The following is a 20,984-nucleotide window of genomic DNA, read 5'->3' as shown; positions in this document are numbered from 1 at the left end:
TCACTTTTCAGAAAGCAGTGAGTGACCGACAGCCCAGCCACTTTGGAGCACGTTTGGACACCCACTTTCACCTTAACTGGCACAGAAAAGCACGAAGAGCACACGGGAAGCACCGGCCACCAGAAAGCGGAGCAGCACCTTTCACCAGGCATCACTGTGTTTAATAAATCCACCCTCCATGGCTTTTGATTTCACATACCCCTTGTCGAGTGATTCTTCACCCCGTGACAATATATATATAAGGATGCTTGTCTTTCCAATCATAACCCAGTTATTTTTAATATTTCATTACCCAGTCCATTTTTTTATTGTAAGCCACCAGGCCGGTATGTCTATTCTTTGAGATCTTAAACGGCCAGTGAGTTTTCAAATGCTTATACATATTTCCAGCTCTGCCTCTGTCTTTTGGATCAGGCATAAATGATTCAGTGTCAATATTTAATTCCACCTGTAATGTTATTATGGATTTGTGTGCTCCTTTCAAAATCCTAAATCCAAAAGCCTTACCACAGCCATGGCTTAATAATCATACCCATAGCCTCCGACAAATGTGGAGAAAAACAGAGGAAATAGAAGGAAGATAAGCTGAAGGTGTCTTACGATCATATCTCTGATCTCATAAGAAAGGTACCTTATATCCCCAAAGTGTATTCAAAACAATGGATTCAGTTTAAGCCCTGAGATAGCTACTGGTCTTGAAGTGTGTGTGTGTGTGACACTTCTTTTGTGTTGTGCATTGCTGCAGCATTCTGTCATCTCATCGTTTGCATTCATCAGGCAATGCTGTAACAATTGAACTTTGAACATTGTAGGTTTGTGAGATCCGAGTATTAATCTGTTTGGTTACCCTCCACTCTTTCAGCAAGAGGATTGCGTATTTGTGAGGTTTGTATGCTATATTTATAGTTGTGTGAGTGAATTTACAAGTTGTTTGAGTCATTTGGTTGTGTGTGTTATTACAGAGTCTTATTTTTATTTGTTTTTTTGCATTTAGGGGTTATGGTCCAATGTTTGGGGAATGTGAAATCTGATCACATATGTTATTTTGTTACTTTTTGTATTTTGTATGAGATTATGATGTAATTTGTAAAATGTATTTAGATTATTTGATTTGAACTTTTTTTGTGTGTGACTATTTGATGTTTTACTTGTTTTCTTGAATTTATTAAAGTTTATGTTTGTTTTTGTTTTTTTTTGTTTTTTGTTTTTCTAACTCTTACTATGGCTAGGAAGGAGTGTTACCCACTCTAAGCTAATGGGTATCCTTGTTCACTGAATGATCTAATTGTAGTTTTCTGGTACCTGATTGCACGTTTGTGTGGTGGAGTGAATACAATATTGCATGGTTGATGTGTGTAACAAACCTGTGTCCTTATTCCCAGGGTGGCGTAGTCAGTGTTACAAAGAGTTAGATGTCCAGTGGTTTCTAGAAATCCACCACCTTTGTAATTATAGTCCAAATTAACAAAACACAAAACCAACCCTTTGGGTGCCACACTTGTACTATGGTGTTTTTGTAACGCTTTAGATTACAGCTTGCAATGTACTGCCTAATTACATTGAATTTACAGCATACCTATTTGTAACTATAGAGTAATAAGGGGGTAATAACTTGCAAAATTTACACTGTGTGAAGTTTATACTGTTATACGGGGTGAAGGGCAGTTTGGAAACAACACATGTTTATATAAATACTTGTCAAAACAACATAACTGGCATAATTTTGTGTGCATTTGCTTAAGACGACATGAAAGAGAACTCAAATTGAGTTGTCTTTCATGTCGTCTTAAGCAAATGCACACAAAATTATGCCAGTTATGTTGTTTTGACAAGTATTGACCATTTCTGTGCACACACACTAAGATCAGTCTGATCTTAGTGTGTGTGCACAGAAATGGTCAATCACAGCACGCAAGTTCTGCATTGAAATCTCTTTAGTGCCGTCTAATGAAACTGACAAGGCTTAAAACAATGATAAACTTTAAAAGAATAATACAAGAATAATAAACTTTTCTAGTAGTTAGAGAGTTTGACTCCCAACCCTAAGGTTTTGGGTTTGAGTCTTGGGCCGGCAATACCACAACATCATGTTGCGCCTTGCATTATGAAAACAATGTTTGGGATACCACGATCAAAACTTTGTGATTTAAACAGTTTGGTGTTGGATATTCATACAATTATGATGGAAGCCAAGCACATCTGTGAGTTCAAAAAATGTAAAAAATGCTTATATTTGCAATGGAGCGAACCAACCATGCGACGTAACACACTCTGAGGAACTCTTCTTTAAAATGGTTAAATTAATCCTTTATATATATATATATATATATATATATATATATATATATATATATATATATATATATATATATATATATTAGGGATGCACCGAAATGAAAATTCTTGGCCGAAACCGAAAAAGAGAAAACCAAGGCCGAAAACCGAAACCGAAACACCGAAAGAAATTATGCCAATTATTAGTACCATTGCATTTATTGCTATGACCGTGTACTAACTTTACTAAAATTAAGACATTGCAATTGTATAAATTAATATTAAAGTTTCAAAGATAATTACAATTACATAACTTATTAAAAAAAAAAACATAAAAATACACAATTACAAATGATGCAAATATTTATTAAGCACATTGTAACAATGCACAGTATAAAATAAAATTCAAACTAAAAATGTATCCCACTCATCTGTATATTTAATAATAATGTACAGGCCTACTGGCCTGCAGAAAGGTTTTAAAATGAACAGTTCTCTCATAAAAACAAAGTGCATTTAGGTGAAGTGCATTTGAAATTTTTCTATGTAGGACTAGAAAGTGCATTACTTCTCCAGTTGGCAAGACTGTTATCACTTCTGCGGATGGGGACTTCAGACAGATAACCATCTAGCTGTTGAGCAGTTGAGCTTGTCATCTGCCTGACATTTGAGAGAGTGTATTTAAATAGGGCCAGGGCATAAATAAACATTTTTATCAAATTAAAGCAGAAATCTAGCATAAATACGGCTACAATCTGATATTATGTATGTATGTTTGTGTGTGTGTGTGTGTGTGTGTATATATATAGTAGCCTAAGAACAAAATAGCCAACGTATTATTATTATTTGAGGCACTTTCTTGCAGAATTCCACTGAACATATCAGACAGCGATGGTGCATGCCACTCATCTGGTGCAGAGACCAGTCTTTTCTGCGCTCTGATCTGTCTCCTGCGCTTGGCGCTTCTCCGTCTCCACGCGGGTTCTCTGCATCCAGCGCGGCCTGGATCATTTCTTGTGCGCGCTGCCTTATTTCCGCATCCAAGTAACGTTAATGGTCTTTATAACGCGGATCAAGCACATTCGCGATGAAGTGCAGAGGATCCGAAAAGATCTCAGTGAGACGTGTGCTAACAGACTCTATAAGACTGTACTTTTCTTTGTTTTTACTTCGTGGTCCGTCTTAATCTCTTTGTTAGGAGACGTTTTAGTGCTGCGAATAAAGGAATACGAAGAGAGAGAATGTTCTCACTGGTGTTAAGTGAATGTTGCGTGGAGCTCGTTGTCTGCGTTATGCAGGTGCACATCGCGGTTACTGTTTGCGTCATCACAACATTTCGGCCGTGTTGTTTCGGTGATAAAAGTCTATCGGCCGAAAACCGAAAAGGCCATTTTCGGCCGAAAATTTTCGGTGGCCGAAATTTCGGTGCATCCCTAATATATAAATATATATATATATATATATATATATATATATATATATATATATATATATATATATATATATATATATTTAAGTGGAAATCAGTTTACTAAATAATGTAAACTTGACTAACTGTTTCACTTCACTTTAAGACAAAAATGACTGTTTATTTGAATACTGTTATATCCTGTGACATCCAAAAGAAGTATGGACTGTTTTGTCATACCCCTTACAAAAAATAACCATGGTTTTATTATAGTAAAACTGTAGTAACCTATGGTTTTTTGGCGTATTGACTACCATTTGTATAACCACAGATTTAATACAAATACCATGGTTAAACTATGGTTAATGTGGTGTATTTGGGATAATGTGTATATATGCATGATGAGCAGTCATTGGTTCCTATGCCTGGGAAGAGGGTATTTAAATCACGTGATGTGATTTGCACGTGTGAAATGTGATGTAATCAATATGTGATCTGAACACCAGTAAAGTATGTTTTGATAGCATTTGGTGGCTGGCCTCATGAATATATAACATAAATTGGCGACGAGGATGGGATACAACAGTGCATAAGGTAAATGCAAAGACTGTTTATAACCAGAGACAATGCTATCGTTGTAAAGGGAAAAACCATAATGCACAGGAGTGTTATTTTAAAAACTCTAAATGTCACAATTGTGGAGTGATTGGGCATATAAAGAGAGCTTGCAAAGTTAAAATGAAGTCACATCCTAACAGTAAATATGCTGAACAACAGAACAAGCACAAAGTAACAGCTTATATGCATGCTGAAGAGCCAGAGCTGGAAATGTTTTCCATGTTAAGTGATACTGAGAAACAGTCTTTCCGAGTAAATTTTACTGTGAATCAGCAGGATTTATTGATGGAGATTGATACAGGAGCGGCTGTAAGCATCATTTCACAACAAGAGTATAGACGATCGTTTGCCCATTTGCCACTGGAGGGAGCTAGAGTCAAGTTAAAGACCTACACCGGTGAATGCATTCCAGTGTTGGGTCTATTCACAGCTACTGTACAATATGAGGATCAAGTGAATGAGTTACCACTGATCGTAGTCAAAGGGGATGGTCCAAACCTGTGTGGGAGAAACTGGCTTCAGAAAGTAAAACTGAATTGGAAGATAATTCGACATGTGAAGAAGCAGCCTGGGTCCATTCAAGAAGTGCTGGACAAATATAGTGAAGTCTTTAAGGATGAGCTGGGCACTTTAAAGGACATTAAAGCCACTATTTCAGTGAAACCAGATGTGCCACCCAAGTTTTTTAAAAGTCGTCCTCTTCCTTTTGCTATGAAAGAGCGTGTGGAGAAGGAAATTGATAGACTTGAAAAAGCTAATGTTATATCCCCAGTAAAATACAGCGAGTGGGCTGCTCCAGTTGTTCCTGTTATAAAAAAAGATTCCACAATTCGCTTATGCGGAGACTACAAAGTCACTGTTAATCAAGCTGCCAACACTGAAGTGTATCCCTTGCCACGGATCGAGGAAGTGTTAGCCACTTTGAGTGGAGGGAAGTTGTTTTCCAAGATTGACTTGGCACAAGCATATCAACAAGTCGTGCTGGATAATGATTCTAAGAAGTATACGACAATCAACACTCACAAGGGATTATATGTGTATAATCGTCTTGCTTTTGGCATCAGTTCAGCCCCTTCCATTTTTCAACGAATAATGGGAAATTTGATGAAAGATCTAAAAGTGATTGTGTATTTGGACGATTTGTTGATCACAGGTAAAGATGAGCAAGAACATCTAACAAACATTTGCAAAGTCTTACAGCGTCTTCAAGAATCAGGCTTAAGAGTAAAGAAATGTAAATGTGAGTGGGGACAAACACGGATTGAGTACCTGGGTCATGTGATCGATGAAAAAGGGGTGTATCCGACAAAATACAAGGTAAAAGCTGTTCAAGATGCGCCAGCACCATCAAATGTGAAGGAACTACGAGCTTTTTTAGGTTTGGTAAATTATTATGGACGCTTTGTACCACAGCAGAGCACAGTGTTGGCACCACTGTATAGACTGTTGAAAGAACAAACTGCTTGGTGCTGGGGGAAAAAGGAACAAGGTGCTTTTAGTAGATGTAAAGAATTGCTCACCAGTGACAAAGTGCTAGTATACTATGATCCACAACTGCCTTTGACTTTAGCATGTGATGCTTCCGCTTATGGAATTGGTGCGGTGCTTCAGCACATCATGCCAAATGGTGACGAGCATCCCATTGCATATGCTTCACGTACTTTGTCCCCTGCTGAAAATAAATATTCACAGATTGAGAAGGAAGCTTTGAGTGTGATCTATGGAGTTAAAAAATTCCATCAGTATCTTTGGGGAAGATCTTTTAATTTGATAACTGATCATAGACCATTAGTGACTCTGTTTGGTGAACATAAGCATTTCCCAATGATGGCTGCCGCTCGCATTCAGCGGTGGGCGATAATTTTGTCGGCATATGATTATCATATCATGTATCGCAAGGCAGATGATCATGGAAATGCAGATGGCTTGTCACGAATTCCATTACCTGAAATTACCGATGTAGGAACAGAAGCCATTTCAGCAAATATCAACACACTTTTGACAAACCATCTTCAAGAAGCTCCTCTAAATGCAGCACAGATTGCCAGAATGACAAGAACAGATCAAGAACTTTCTAAAGTGTTTCGTTATGTCATGGAAGGTTGGCCAATTGAAGTGTCAGATGATTTGAAAGTATTCTACGCGAAAAGAGATGAACTGTCAGTAGAACAGGGATGTCTGCTATGGGGCACACGAGTGATTGTACCATTCAAATTTCGAAAATCAGTGTTACAGGAAATTCACTCAGGACACCCTGGCATTGTTAAAATGAAAGCTCTGACTCGTAAATACGTGTGGTGGCCTAAAATTGATACGGATATAGAAAGAGTTTGCAAGGAGTGTCAAATCTGTCAACAAGAACAAAGAATGCCAAGTCACGTCCCTCTTCATCCTTGGGAATTCCCGGGTGAGTGTTGGAAAAGGTTGCATGTGGATTTTGCTGGTCCGTTCTTGAACAACATGTTTATGATCATTGTTGATGCTCATTCTAAATGGTTGGAAGTTTTTCGTATGTCACAGATTACTTCTCAAGCTACTATTACCAGATTGAAGAGATTGTTTTCTGCATATGGATTACCTGAACAAATCGTGACTGATAATGCAACTACTTTTACTTCTGATGAATTCCAAAGATTTGTGAAGCAGAATGGTATTATGCATACCAGAAGTGCACCAAAACACCCAGCAACAAATGGATTGGCAGAAAGATATGTCCAGACGTTTAAGAGGGGTATGAAGAAATTGACTAATGAGCAAATGTGCATTGATGATAGACTATCTTTATTTGTATTGCGCTATCGCACAACTCCTAATTGTACCACAGGTCAGTCACCATCTGATTTATTTTTAAAGAGACACATCCGCACCAGGCTGGACTTCCGGAAACCAAACATTCATGAGACGGTTCGCAGAAAACAGTATTTGCAGAAAAATCAACATGACTATCGGGCAAGAGAGAGATCCTTTGCTGTGGATGATTCTGTTTTCCTGCGAAGTACAGTGGGAGGAGATCCGAAGTGGTTATCTGGAGTGATTACACAACAGACAGGACCTGTTTCGTACAAGGTACGTGATCCAGCATCGGATACTGTGTATAGACGGCATGGTGATCAATTGAGACCACGCACTTCGTCCTCAGAGATTCCAATGCCACCGAATGAAAAGGAGACTGCTCAATCTGCTGAATCTAATGATCAAGCTCAAAATGCTGAACTCAATGATCAAGATTCTGGATTTGCTGGAATTCCAGGTACATTTGACTCTGAGGTACCTTTTGAACTAACAGAACCCCTGATTCCAAGTCCAGGGGGTCTACGTCGCTCTAAACGAACTATTAAATTACCACAGCGTTTTAGAAATTGAGAATTTGAACACATGTGGTGCTTTTGAACTGATAATGTGGTGTATTATTTTTAATGGGGGAGGAAATGTGGTGTATTTGGGATAATGTGTATATATGCATGATGAGCAGTCATTGGTTCCTATGCCTGGGAAGAGGGTATTTAAATCACGTGATGTGATTTGCATGTGTGAAATGTGATGTAATCAATATGTGATCTGAACACCAGTAAAGTATGTTTTGATAGCATTTGGTGGCTGGCCTCATGAATATATAACAGTTAATATAGCAAAACCATGGTAAATTTGTGGTTACCATGGTTTAACTATAGGAACTATGGTTTTTTGGTTTTATTTGTAGTAAAATCATGGTTAATTTTCATAAGGGACCCCCTAGTCCTAGAGAATGGCTCAAGCTATTTCACTGTCGACAGTAAACAGTAACTCATACAATTTTTTATATTTAGCTGTTAAAGGGCTCTATGCAGAAATTCAGAATCCATTTTTATTAGTTACACTGGTGTCCATTGTGCTCATGCTCTTGCACACAGCATAGTAATGCAAGCAAGTGACAGCCAGTGTGATTCACCGACATAATGTCGACAGATGAGGTTCATTAAAATGACATTGTTATGATAGTTTTCCTTGGATTTTATGAAAGTATCTCTTGGAGTCCTTCACATAAAAATAGTCTGTATGCTCTCATTTTTAAAGTTTTGTTACATGCTGTTCACATGGTCGCCGTGATTTTGACAAGTACGACATGTTCCTGGATCAACATCTTTTGTTGATCCTGGATCAACATTATTATTAAAAATGTGGATTTAACCTAACCTCTACGTCTAAATTAACCCTACCTATAATTTATTCCTAAAATCAGTGGGAAATTATAGCTGATTAACAAGAGTGTAGAAGCACCTAACCCAGCACCTAACGGTGAATTTAAGCCTAAAACAGATATTTCCTGAAAGGTTATATCTGAATTCTGACTGGTTGATAAGGATGTTGATCCAGGAACATGAAATCACGCTCACCCTGTTCACACACATACAAATAATAATAATTAAAAAAAAAATGAAATTAATAATAATAATAATAATAAACAAATTATATATATATAATTTATATATATATATATATATATATATATATATATATATATATATATATATATATATATATATATATATATATAAATTTTGATTTAATTATGCCTGCCTAGTGCCGCCTAGCCTAAGTGTCAGTTACGTTCAATAAAATAAATAAAAAAACACACACGGCCTGTTCTCAAGCCCATTTAAAGTTTCATTTTTTTGAACAGTTGTTTGAAATGGATTGAATCATTATTAAAAATAATCTTGGAGATTTTTGAATTGCTTAAATCATAAATGCAGCTGGGTTGAAACCTGCAGTGATGTTTTTCTTTTGTTATGCCAGCCGTCCCCTCTGCATATATACTTTTAAATAAGAAATACTGCTGACTTGTGCGTTTCCAGCGCTCTCGTTACGTTCGTCCGTTATTTGACGTTCAAAAAGGAAACGTCTTTTTTTTTTTTAAATGGAAAATCAATTTTACAATCGATTTGATGAACACTTATGTCTTAAAAATCTAAAATGATTTTTTTCACAAAAGTGACCGCCCTAGTTGTGTGTTCTGTATTAAATAATCTGTACTTTCGATTGAATGCAATTCTGATTGCATACATTTTTGTTTTCTGCATGTTTGCTCAACATGGCTTATGCGTTTATTCATTCATTATGTCCATTCATTCATTCATCCATCCATCCATTCATTTATTCTCACAGTGGTCTATTACTGTGGTCTGTTATTGCCTTAAATGGCATGTAAAATGTAACATAATTTTTAACATTCAATTTACCACAGCAATAATACACATTTCAAAATAAAAATCTATTTCTCTTTGCTTAATAACCAACTGTCCTTCTTTATATCAGGCAGTTTTGAATTACTTTGATACACCAATCAGCATAACATCTCTTTTCTGCAATTTCTGGGTTCTGTCAATCTAAACTATGTTGGTGAAGTTCATAATGCAGTGAATTGATGGTCAGGTGTAGATGAATCTCATCAGTTAAATCCTCATTTTTTAACAGACTGGAGGTAAGCCATGATTCACTGAAGTTCAAAAGAATAGGTGTTATATAGAGAAGCACATCTCACATTCTCGGCTGAGTTATTTCCAGAGCAAGTGATAATGAGGCTGTTACTTTTTAACGCTGCTGACGTAAGTGTTGTTCTGATATTATGCAAAGTACCATGAAAAAATAATAAAAACGTGGCGGCTACTTCCTTGGTGAACTCCATGTAATCTATATTTACCATGGTCTGCACAATTTTCAATGAAAATCGAGTAAATGAGTGAATAAATGAAATAATGCATGAATAAATAACTGAATCAAACAGTCATTGATATGAATGAAAGTGTTTATTGTACAGGTTTAATAGTAAATGTGAAAAAGTGAATCTTGTTTCTGTTGCCAGGACAATGTGGATCTGGGGGATTTGATGTTTTCTCTATGCTATCTGCCCACTGCCGGACGACTGACGATCACCATGATCAAAGCACGAAACCTGAAAGCCATGGACATCACTGGAGCTTCAGGTATTTGCAGATTCAGATTCTATTAAACTACAGTTAGAAATTACATATTACCTTTCTTTCTTTCCTCCTTAACAGAATGTATGAATTTGCAGCTAATGGTATGATATGTAAGAGGCTAGATAAAGTTTTAAGCTGGTGTAATGGAAGCTCTTTTGTATTAATGTAATAATATGTTGTGAGGTACAGTTACCAGCAAGACACTAAAACAGGCAGTAGTAATGGCTATTCTTTACTAAAGTGCATGCCAGAGCATACTTCTTAACTTTAAATTGAGTGAAAAAGTGTCGTCAGTACTTCAACTTTTACCATAGTCTTTTTAAAAATGAGTATTGGTACTTCTGCTTGAGTGAAGGATGTGTGTACATTTGCCATCTCTGGTCATTCCTTGAATTTGTGTTCAATACTACAATAATTGATACAAGGTTATGGTCTTAAATGATCATAATGATGTATTTGGTTATAGGTAATACACAGCGTGCTGATATACAGCCATATTGCACAGCTTAGAGTGTGATATCTAATTTATTTGAACAGTTTGTTGGCACAAGTGTGTAAATATAAAAAAGACAACAATGGAGTGTCCCAAAAACCCTCCTTTGCATGGAACTAATTTCTTTCTGACGTGGATTCAAATCTCAGTTTGTCAGCTGAGCCCAAGCCTCTGTTACCAATTTGAAAATGTCACTCTAGAACTAATAACGGAGGAACATTGATTTGCTTCATTGAAAGCTTATTGTATTACTGTATTAACAAATCACTGTGTTATTTAGAATAGAGTATAGTGAGAGACAGGTGGACTGAGTGAGTGTGATTAGCTGCATCTGATACAGCATTCATTCTTCAGCTCAATCTCATATTCCGCATAAAACATTACTTTGAATGTGGACTGTGGAAAGTGATATCTTTGTATTTCAATCTGTTAATAGTGATTTCTGATGACAGCACTGCTCAGTTCATTTGTTGGCTGCATCTTACAAGGTGTTGTTGAAAGAAAAAATAACTTCCTTGTTTACAGCCCTGTTTCAGTCTCCTTCAATATAGAAGTCTTAACTGCTGACTCACAAATAAAACAGTCGCTTGCAGCCATCTAATGGCGGAATAATGTAACAAATTATCTTTTCTCAACACTAAATGCCACTATTAAATGCCACTATTATTTGTATTAAATATAATTTTTTGAATAATAATATTTAATATTCAACAACAACAGCCATCATAAAATTTGCTAGGCAAATCATTCAAAAGTACAAAGGCATAATATATATTGTTATGAGACGTTGCCTTCAGCAAAAACTATTTGCTCTGGAACAAATAATAGATTAATGAGATCAAAGATAGCCCATTAGATTTACCCCGAACACAAGCTATCTCTCATGTCTAACAGCTATTTAGACATCAGGGGCAGCAGTAAATTCCAGAAGAACTGGCTGAGGTACATCTGCTCTCTGCGGTTTCATGAGCACTGAACATCCGCTCACACCCTGGAGTTAATATCTCCACAAATGTTGAAGCAAATATTTTGAATAGATTTTAAGTCTAAACAACAACATTCTCACACAGTTCTACTTTTACTGAATACTGCACACCTGGAAAAGGCATATATATATATATATATTTTTTTTAAGGATAACATTACATATTTTCTCTACTCACATGGACTCTTTTCTTAGATCCTTATGTAAAAGTTTCTCTGATGTGTGATGGACGGAGACTGAAGAAAAGAAAAACCTCTACCAAGAGGAACACATTGAACCCTGTGTACAATGAGGCCATAGTGTTTGATGTCCCTCCAGAGAACATTGACCAAATCAGCCTTCTCATAGCTGTTATGGACTATGACCGGTGAGAGTCTCCTAAATGTCTTTTCTGTCCTTTCTGACCATTACAGACACATGGTATAAGGCAACTATTGAAATTAAATATGATCGCTTTCTTGGAATGTCTTCTTTTTCTTTCCTTTTTTCTTTCTGATTTTTAAGCAATGTTCCGGTCTCAAAACAAGATCAGCTCTGTGCAAATCATATGTTAAATCCAGTGGATTACCAGACATTAATTTTGACTCATCCTTCATAATGATATTTACAGAAGACACTTACAATGGAACTCTATGGGACGTGACTTTCTTATATATATATATATATATATATATATATATATATATATATATATATATATATATATATATATATATATATATATATATTTTTTTTTTTTTTTTTTTTTTTTATCACCTTCAAAAAATATTCTAAAGATTATTCCACTTTAAAGTGTCAAATGTGATTTGTGACATTTAGGAATATCATTTAAAGGCAGAAATATATTTGCAAATTAGAATATTCTCTTTGTTCACAGTCACTTTTTACATTTATTTATTGGTAAGTGTAGCATTGTTTGGATTGTTTAATACTGAGATGTTATTCATGGAAATAACTTTACATGGACAAGGTTAGTAAGCAAAGCTAAAACTTACAAGGATATAAGGATGTAGCTTATGCTTGTGAACTTTAAAGGCCTCTCATATGATGCTTTTTAGCGATCATTATTTTGTGTATTTGGTGTAAAAGAATATTTTGACATGCTTTAATGTTCAAAAACACATTATTTTTCAAATACTGTACATTATTGTCAAGTCAAGTCACCTTTATTTATATAGCGCTTTAAACTAAATACATTGCGTCAAAGCAACTGAACAACATTCATTAGGAGAACAGTGTGTCAATAGCGCAAAATGACAGTTAAAGGCAGTTTATCATTGAATTATTTGTTAAATGAGAGATAAGTTAAAATAGTCTTCTCTAGTAACAGCATTCAAAAAATTCCCTTGATCTTTACACTTTACATGGAAGTTGGAGCTACTTTGAAAGTAACTTTGATTTGTTAAAATTAAAACATTTTATATATTAAACAAATACCAATCTAATGATTTTTTTTAGTTCCTCTTAAAATAATCTAAACTATTTTAAAATAAAAAACACAACATATACACACATTTGTGATTCAAACTTAATGAAGACGTACAGTATGTGAGTCTTATAGAAGGGGCAGTGGAGATACATAATACAGTCAGATTTTTTACAGCAATGATTCGGCAAAGAGTAGTATTATGAAGTAAACACAGTATATTGCTCTCTCTTTCACAGTGTTGGTCACAATGAGGTCATTGGCGTGTGCCGAGTAGGGAATGATGCTGAGGGTTTGGGCAGAGAACACTGGAATGAAATGTTGACATACCCACGAAAACCCATCGCACATTGGCACCCTCTCATAGAGGTAAGAACACATGGACATTCTCTTTCAAAAGTTAATTCAGGACAGATTTAATAGTTTCTCGTGGGCAACAGGTCTAATACATAAGGCATGAAACTTACTGTCCCAAATATAACACTTCAGCTTAAAAAAAAGTGATTAAAACAGTGATTTGTTTGACATTCTGTTTGAATCCCTTTTGTTTAGTATATATAAGATAATAGAGATCTTTCAAAACCAAGCATGTACTATATGGACATTCTCTTTCACTGAGTATATTCTTGTTTGCAGTATTATAGTTTATATATTTACAGAAATATTTTTTTTCAGACAGTCATTTCAACAATTACATCAGCTTATCACTAAACCTTTGTTCATGCTGATTGATCATCATGGCTGAATGTGAAATCTGAAGTTTTGCTAACATACTACTTTATAAAAAAATGAGCATGGTAATAATGTTTTACAGATGTTTCAACCATCCTCATATTTGCAGTTATCTAAAGTTGTCTGTAATCCTTGTGTGTCTGCTTGTCTTTTTCTTTTCTTTTTTTCTGTTCGGTGATGTCTTTTTGTTAACAGCAGGTATCTTGACTAATTGTCAATCAGCACTCGTAGAGTGAACTTTCTTTATTATTTATGAAACACTTCTTCAGAATTAATTTTAATCTGCCAACATATAAACCCTGAGTACTGCTGATCTTGAGAAGGAAAATTATAAATATAATTGGTGTTTATTTGCAGTGTTTGGAATAACGGCGTTAGGTAACGACGTTATTTTTTCAGTAACGGGGTAATCTAACTAATTACTTTTCCCATCGTTACAACGCCGTTACCATTACTGAAAGTTAAATGCGGTACATTACTATGCATTGATTTAATAAACTATGCAATCCGAACGCAACCCTGGCTCACACAGCGCGTGTGGAGGTGGGTTAAAAACAAGATAAGCAATTATGATTCGGTAAGGCCGAGTCATATGTTTCATGGTAGCCAATCAGAGTCAGTGTTTTTACACACATGCCGTCACACGCGCCAGCGGCGCCAAACACACACACACACACACACAAACACACACACACACACACACACACACACACACACACACACACACACACACACACACACAAACACACACACAACAGCTACACAGATTCGCAGCAGCAGAAATGGCCAGTCAGGATCAATCCGATGAAAATGGCATTTTCAAGGTGGAGATATAAGCGCTATTTCAAATTCATTGTGGTCAAAGGCAAGAATGTGCATGAAATGTGTACATGCAATGTGTGACACACGCATCTACAAAGCTAGTGGCCCACAACACTTTTCTTACAAAGATAATACTTGAAGTGCAGGATAAATCTCTTGCTGTCTTTTGACGTGCAATAAATATCGAAAGTTGTGTACGAACACTTGTCTGTTCTACTCATTTCAACCGACTTGTGAAAACTGCTAAAAAAATAATAATAATTCTTTGACATATAGCAACTTTTTTTTTTTACAGTAACGCAAATAGTTACTTTACCTGGTAACGAGTTACTTTTATTATAGAGTAATTCAGTTACTAACTCAGTTACTTTTAGGAACAAGTAGTGAGTAACTATAACTAATTTTTTTTTTTAAAGTAACGTTCCCAACAGTGTTTATTTGTAAGCCTGGAATTTGACTTCAAAAAAAAAAAAAAAAATAGTTTAGAATTATTTAGAACAAATAATATATCTCAAACACACATGACATGGCTGGGTTGCTCTGATGGTTTGAAGCAAATCTGACCTATTTTAAGGAACATTTCCCTGGACAGCTGAGTCAAGGTACTAGTCCTTCTGCAGGGAAAGAAGAAAAAAAAAAAAAAAAAAAAAACCTTCACATTATTAAAGACTCTTCATCTGTTATTATTATTATTATTATTATTTTCTTTTGAGAAGGAATTCTGATTCACATGAGGAAACGCTTAAACATAACTTACTTTAAAAGGTCCAAATTTCTCTGAAAATCAAAATTCTCTGAAAGCTCACTGTTTAAGGACTTTATTTAAAGAAAACTTCCACTGTATATACAGTATTGTTCAAAATAATAGCAGTACAATGTGACTAACCAGAATAATCAAGATTTTTCGTATATTTTTTTATTGCTACGTGGCAAACAAGTTACCAGTAGGTTCAGTAGATTCTCAGAAAACAAATGAGACCCAGCATTCATGATATGCACGCTCTTAAGGCTGTGCAATTGGGCAATTAGTTGAATTAGTTGAAAGGGGTGTGTTCAAAAAAATAGCAGTGTGGCATTCAATCACTGAGGTCATCAATTTTGTGAAGAAACAGGTGTGAATCAGGTGGCCCCTATTTAAGGATGAAGCCAACACTTGTTGAACATGCATTTGAAAGCTGAGGAAAATGGGTCGTTCAAGACATTGTTCAGAAGAACAGCGTACTTTGATTAAAAAGTTGATTAGAGAGGGGAAAACCTATAAAGAGGTGCAAAAAATGATAGGCTGTTCAGCTAAAATGATCTCCAATGCCTTAAAATGGAGAGCAAAACCAGAGAGACGTGGAAGAAAACGGAAGACAACCATCAAAATGGATAGAAGAATAACCAGAATGGCAAAGGCTCAGCCAATGATCACCTCCAGGATGATCAAAGACAGTCTGGAGTTACCTGTAAGTACTGTGACAGTTAGAAGACGTCTGTGTGAAGCTAATCTATTTTCAAGAATCCCCCGCAAAGTCCCTCTGTTAAAAAAAAGGCATGTGCAGAAGAGGTTACAATTTGCCAAAGAACACATCAACTGGCCTAAAGAGAAATGGAGGAACATTTTGTGGACTGATGAGAGTAAAATTGTTCTTTTTGGGTCCAAGGGCCACAGGCAGTTTGTGAGACGACCCCCAAACTCTGAATTCAAGCCACAGTACACAGTGAAGACAGTGAAGCATGGAGGTGCAAGCATCATGATATGGGCATGTTTCTCCTACTATGGTGTTGGGCCTATTTATCGAATACCAGGGATCATGGATCAGTTTGCATATGTTAAAATACTTGAAGAGGTCATGTTGCCCTATGCTGAAGAGGACATGCCCTTGAAATGGTTGTTTCAACAAGACAATGACCCAAAACACACTAGTAAACGAGCAACGTCTTGGTTCCAAACCAACAAAATTAATGTTATGGAGTGGCCAGCCCAATCTCCAGACCTTAATCCAATTGAGAACTTGTGGGGTGATATCAAAAATGCTGTTTCTGAAGCAAAACCAAGAAATGTGAATGAATTGTGGAATGTTGTTAAAGAATCATGGAGTGGAATAACAGCTGAGAGGTGCCACAAGTTGGTTGACTCCATGCCACACAGATGTCAAGCAGTTTTAAAAAACTGTGGTCATACAACTAAATATTAGTTTAGTGATTCACAGGATTGCTAAATCCCAGAAAAAAAAAAATGTTTGTACAAAATAGTTTTGAGTTTGTACAGTCAAAGGTAGACACTGCTATTTTTTTGAACACACCCCTTTCAACTAATTGCCCAATTGCACAGCCTTAAGAGCGTGCATATCATGAATGCTGGGTCTTGTTTGTTTTCTGACAATCTACTGAACCTACTGGTAACTTGTTTGCCACGTAGCAATAAAAAATATACTAAAAACCTTGATTATTCTGGTTAGTCACATTGTACTGCTATTATTTTGAACAATACTGTATATGTAAATCTATCATTTGTGGCCGAAGTATGTAAGCGGAGTGGAGCATCAACAATTTCCCCTCCACACTCTGAATATTTAATAATCACTCCGCTCTAGCTCCACTCCGGGTTCACCATTTCCTGCTCCTTCCTCCACTGATTAGAAACACCGCTCCACCTTTGCTCAGTGTCTAAAGTATTTCAGTATGTTTAAAATGGCACAGTTTTGTTCATAACGTATATTAATAAAATAAAAAAATAAAAAATTATAATAATAATAATAATAAACTAAATAACAGGATAGTTTAAAGTGGCTTATTGGAACACTAGTGTGCAAAGTTTTTTCCTACTTCATGACATGGTCATCAGCATTGAAAGGTATAATTACTGATTTTTGCAGTGCAAATTTAGTTTGAGGGGAAAATAACATAACATAGCCTTCACATTATTTCTAATTTGAGTGATCCTTCTCTATCAAGCTAAATAAGTATGTTGTTATATTACGGGTCATTGGCATGAATTGTACTCATGATGGAGCAGTGGTGGAGCACTCTTGGAGCGAGAGAAAACCATGATGCTCCGACTTTTAAAAAAATCCACTCCTCGTTCCAGTCAAAATCACACTGTGCACATACTCTGTTTGTGGCACTGCAGGGAGCCAGAACAAATAATTTTCTTTCACAGCAGATGGTTTTGAAGGCTGAGGTGAAGAGTACTGAGAGATCCTGTTTTTGTGTATTTGTTGCCTATAGGCTAACTTTTTTTAACACTCTCCGCCCACCCAAAAAAACGAACAAAACAAACTTCCACTTTATATCTCACATATTAGAACAAAAATAATAAATAAATTAAAAGGTCTGGTTTAGGACCATTGATTTATATCTGTAATAGCTTGTTTGCTATCACATGATTTTTTTATAATGACAAAAGGTAAAAAGCTGAATGGAAGAGACGGAGTAAATTCCATACTGTACTAGTAGACCAAAGCCTTAGCCAGCTATGAGGTCACCAAGGTCTGGACCTCAGAATTGTTTCCTCGTCACCACTCATCAATATCCAAAAATATTTGAGATAACCGATCAATTCAAAGAAGGTAGGCTTTATATTCACAAAAGCTGCATATAGTAGTGATGGGAAGTTCCCATCATTTTACCGAGTCAGACCTTTGTGTCTCGATGAGCAAAATTTACAGAATCTTTTTTTTTTGAGTCATTTCATTCATTTTATCAAAATATTATTAAAATGTTACATGTTACTACCCTAACACTTCTACTAGCATTTACGCAAACATTTATCACACCACAAACAATACAAAACTATAATGCTATAAGAAACGGAAAAGGTTCATTCATTGTTTACTTGGGTCTTCAGTCTATGATTAGCTCACCCTACCTCTTATATGATAAGTCTTCTGGTTTGAGTCGTTCTTTCATCACGTGACTGCCCCATAAGCTTTAACCATAGACTGTATAAAATACTTTAACCTATAGTTCGTTCTTTTAGCATGTGATGTGACACCATTAGATAGAGAAATTAATTTACAAGCTCCCTTACAAATGGGTGCATAGTTATTATTATTATTATTATAATCATCATTATCATTATTATTTATCACTCTTACAGTTCACATATGACACATGGTCACATATTGCAGCTTTTTACTTCTTAAATGTGTTAATTTCTGCCATGGATTGTTTTCATAATCATAACAAGTTTTGAGTGAGCTAATATGACTCGTGATTTGTTCTCCTCCACTCTCTGCAGTATCACAGTACTGGAGGGGGAAGCCAGGGAGGTTCCTGTAATTCCCTAAAGGCGCCTCCATCACCATAGCCTGAGTTCTCATCTTTAGACCAACAAGAGAAGAAAATACATGCACAAGATTTTCTGTCCTGGGATCCAGAAGCCCAAAATCAGAGAGCTCCAGTTGGCTGTTCCTGACAACAAAGGGAATAGTGTGCCATTTTTTTTTTTCTACCTGTGCACCTGGAAACCCTTCCACTGCATTGGGATACATGATTGTTTCAGCTGCATGTTGAGTGGTCACATACTGTACGATTATTTTGTGCTAATCATGGTGAATTGGAAAAGAAAATGTAGTGGGGAAAAGTGGGAAAGAGTATGTGTTGTTCTCAATGTTTTAATTCCAAGTAAATGTTTTCTAAATCATTCTCAGTGTGTGTTTTTACATGGAATGTCAGTGTGTTAGTGCTCTTGAGGATAGAATGTCAATTTTCCTTTTTTAATTTATACCCTCTCACAGTGCATGAGTGTGTTTTTCGGTGTGGTAAAGATGTTCTCTGTTTCTTGTTTGAAATACTGTGGATCTTGTCATAAAGCGTCATGGTGATGAATTGTTTACAGACTTTGCAAAAGTAAACTGTTATTTCTCATGTTATTAAACATCTATTTTTTACAAAACCAATCTGGTTTAAATGAAGCGTTTCTCAATTATTGATATCACTCTGCATTTTAGGGGTGTAATGGATACATTTTCTCATCTTTAGATTTAGTTTAATACTTCCTTGCACTTACCTTACTTGAATAAGATGTCACATATCATGGATTTAGGCATTTTGGATCTTTTTTTTTCATATAATATATAATCACTGGCTGACTTAATGCAAAAGATTACCATTTTAAAGATTGTGTATGTATGTGTCTATAAGATTTTGCCCAGTACTTTATATAATGTATTTGAGTTTATTATATGTTATTTTATTTAAGACAATTAGCAAACATCTTCTCTTTATTTATTTTTTCTAAGATTAAAAACAAGGGGGGAAATAATTATATATATATATATATATATATATATATATATATATATATATATATATATATATATATATATGTGTGTGTGTGTGTGTGTGTGTGTGTGTGTGCGTTTGTTTTTTAGTAAAACCACATATAATGTATTGCACACTATATCAGTTTATGAATGTAAATATTTTTACAACATTCATTGACAATGAATTTTGAATTAAGATAAAAAAGACTTTACTTTGAACAACAGTTGTTAAAAAAAAAAAAAAAAAAAAAAAAAAAGTTTTTGCTGTAATGACTCCAGAGACTAAGACTAGTTAATTTTCCCATTCTGAGTTTGACAGAAATTATTTTGTTCTCATACAGCTCTAAACAAGTATGCTCATTATAAACAAAGCAACAGACGTGTTGAAATTGCTGTGTTAAGTGTCACAGGGATGGTGCAACTCATGTCAGATGGCTCTGATTCATGAAAATTTATTTAGGCATTCACTGATCTGTTTGCTTTGTCGCCAATCACACTCCATTTGTTCCTGTCAGAGTCCAGAGGACTTGCTTTCATGAGATATATCTGGTTCCTTCAGACACAAAAAAAGCAGTATAGAACAAAAACCTATGCATCAGCACCTTATCCCTTATGCTGAATTGTTTTCAAAATTGGAGGTCATCCCTACTTACAGTTTTTCTCCATTAGTTTGGCTCATTTCTTGAAACAGAAATTACATTCTCAAAACAACATGGACAAACCTCCAAACCACTTGGCAATTGTTCACAACAGAATGGAATTTCTCATTAATTTCATCAATTTGCAAATGTCTTAGTACATGTCTCAATGTCTCAGTACATCTTTGCAAATGAGGTAGCCTACATTTAGCACAATTTCCAAGTGAATAGATCTTGTTGATCTAAACTGATTGTTGATTCTCAGTCTAATGGTTGTTCGCTCCAAAATGAGTCAGCATAATTTCATTGTGTAAGTCATCACATGCACAATAGTCTGTTCAATTGTCAAAATTAGTCAAGAACATAATACCATGAA

At 35.5% G+C, this 20,984-nt stretch overlaps 1 protein-coding gene across 1 annotated transcript in view; it reads left to right on the top strand.

Moving 5' to 3' along the window:
• The window catches only part of LOC127933944 (synaptotagmin-9), a 44,064-nt gene extending 24,460 nt beyond the window's left edge, over positions 1–19,604 (top strand). Inside the window, exons 4-7 of the mRNA XM_052531082.1 lie at positions 10,143–10,263; positions 11,934–12,105; positions 13,404–13,533; positions 18,944–19,604. Coding sequence (XP_052387042.1) covers positions 10,143–10,263; positions 11,934–12,105; positions 13,404–13,533; positions 18,944–19,012 — 492 coding nt within the window. The 3' untranslated portion in view covers positions 19,013–19,604. The remainder of the gene's footprint in view (positions 1–10,142; positions 10,264–11,933; positions 12,106–13,403; positions 13,534–18,943) is intronic.
• Positions 19,605–20,984: the final 1,380 nt, after the last annotated feature.

The sequence above is a fragment of the Carassius gibelio genome, chromosome A18, assembly GCF_023724105.1.
Source record: "Carassius gibelio isolate Cgi1373 ecotype wild population from Czech Republic chromosome A18, carGib1.2-hapl.c, whole genome shotgun sequence".
Lineage (NCBI taxonomy): Eukaryota > Metazoa > Chordata > Actinopteri > Cypriniformes > Cyprinidae > Carassius > Carassius gibelio.
The sequence above is the reverse complement of the archived record's forward strand: the minus strand, read 5'-3'. Positions and strand labels throughout refer to the sequence as shown.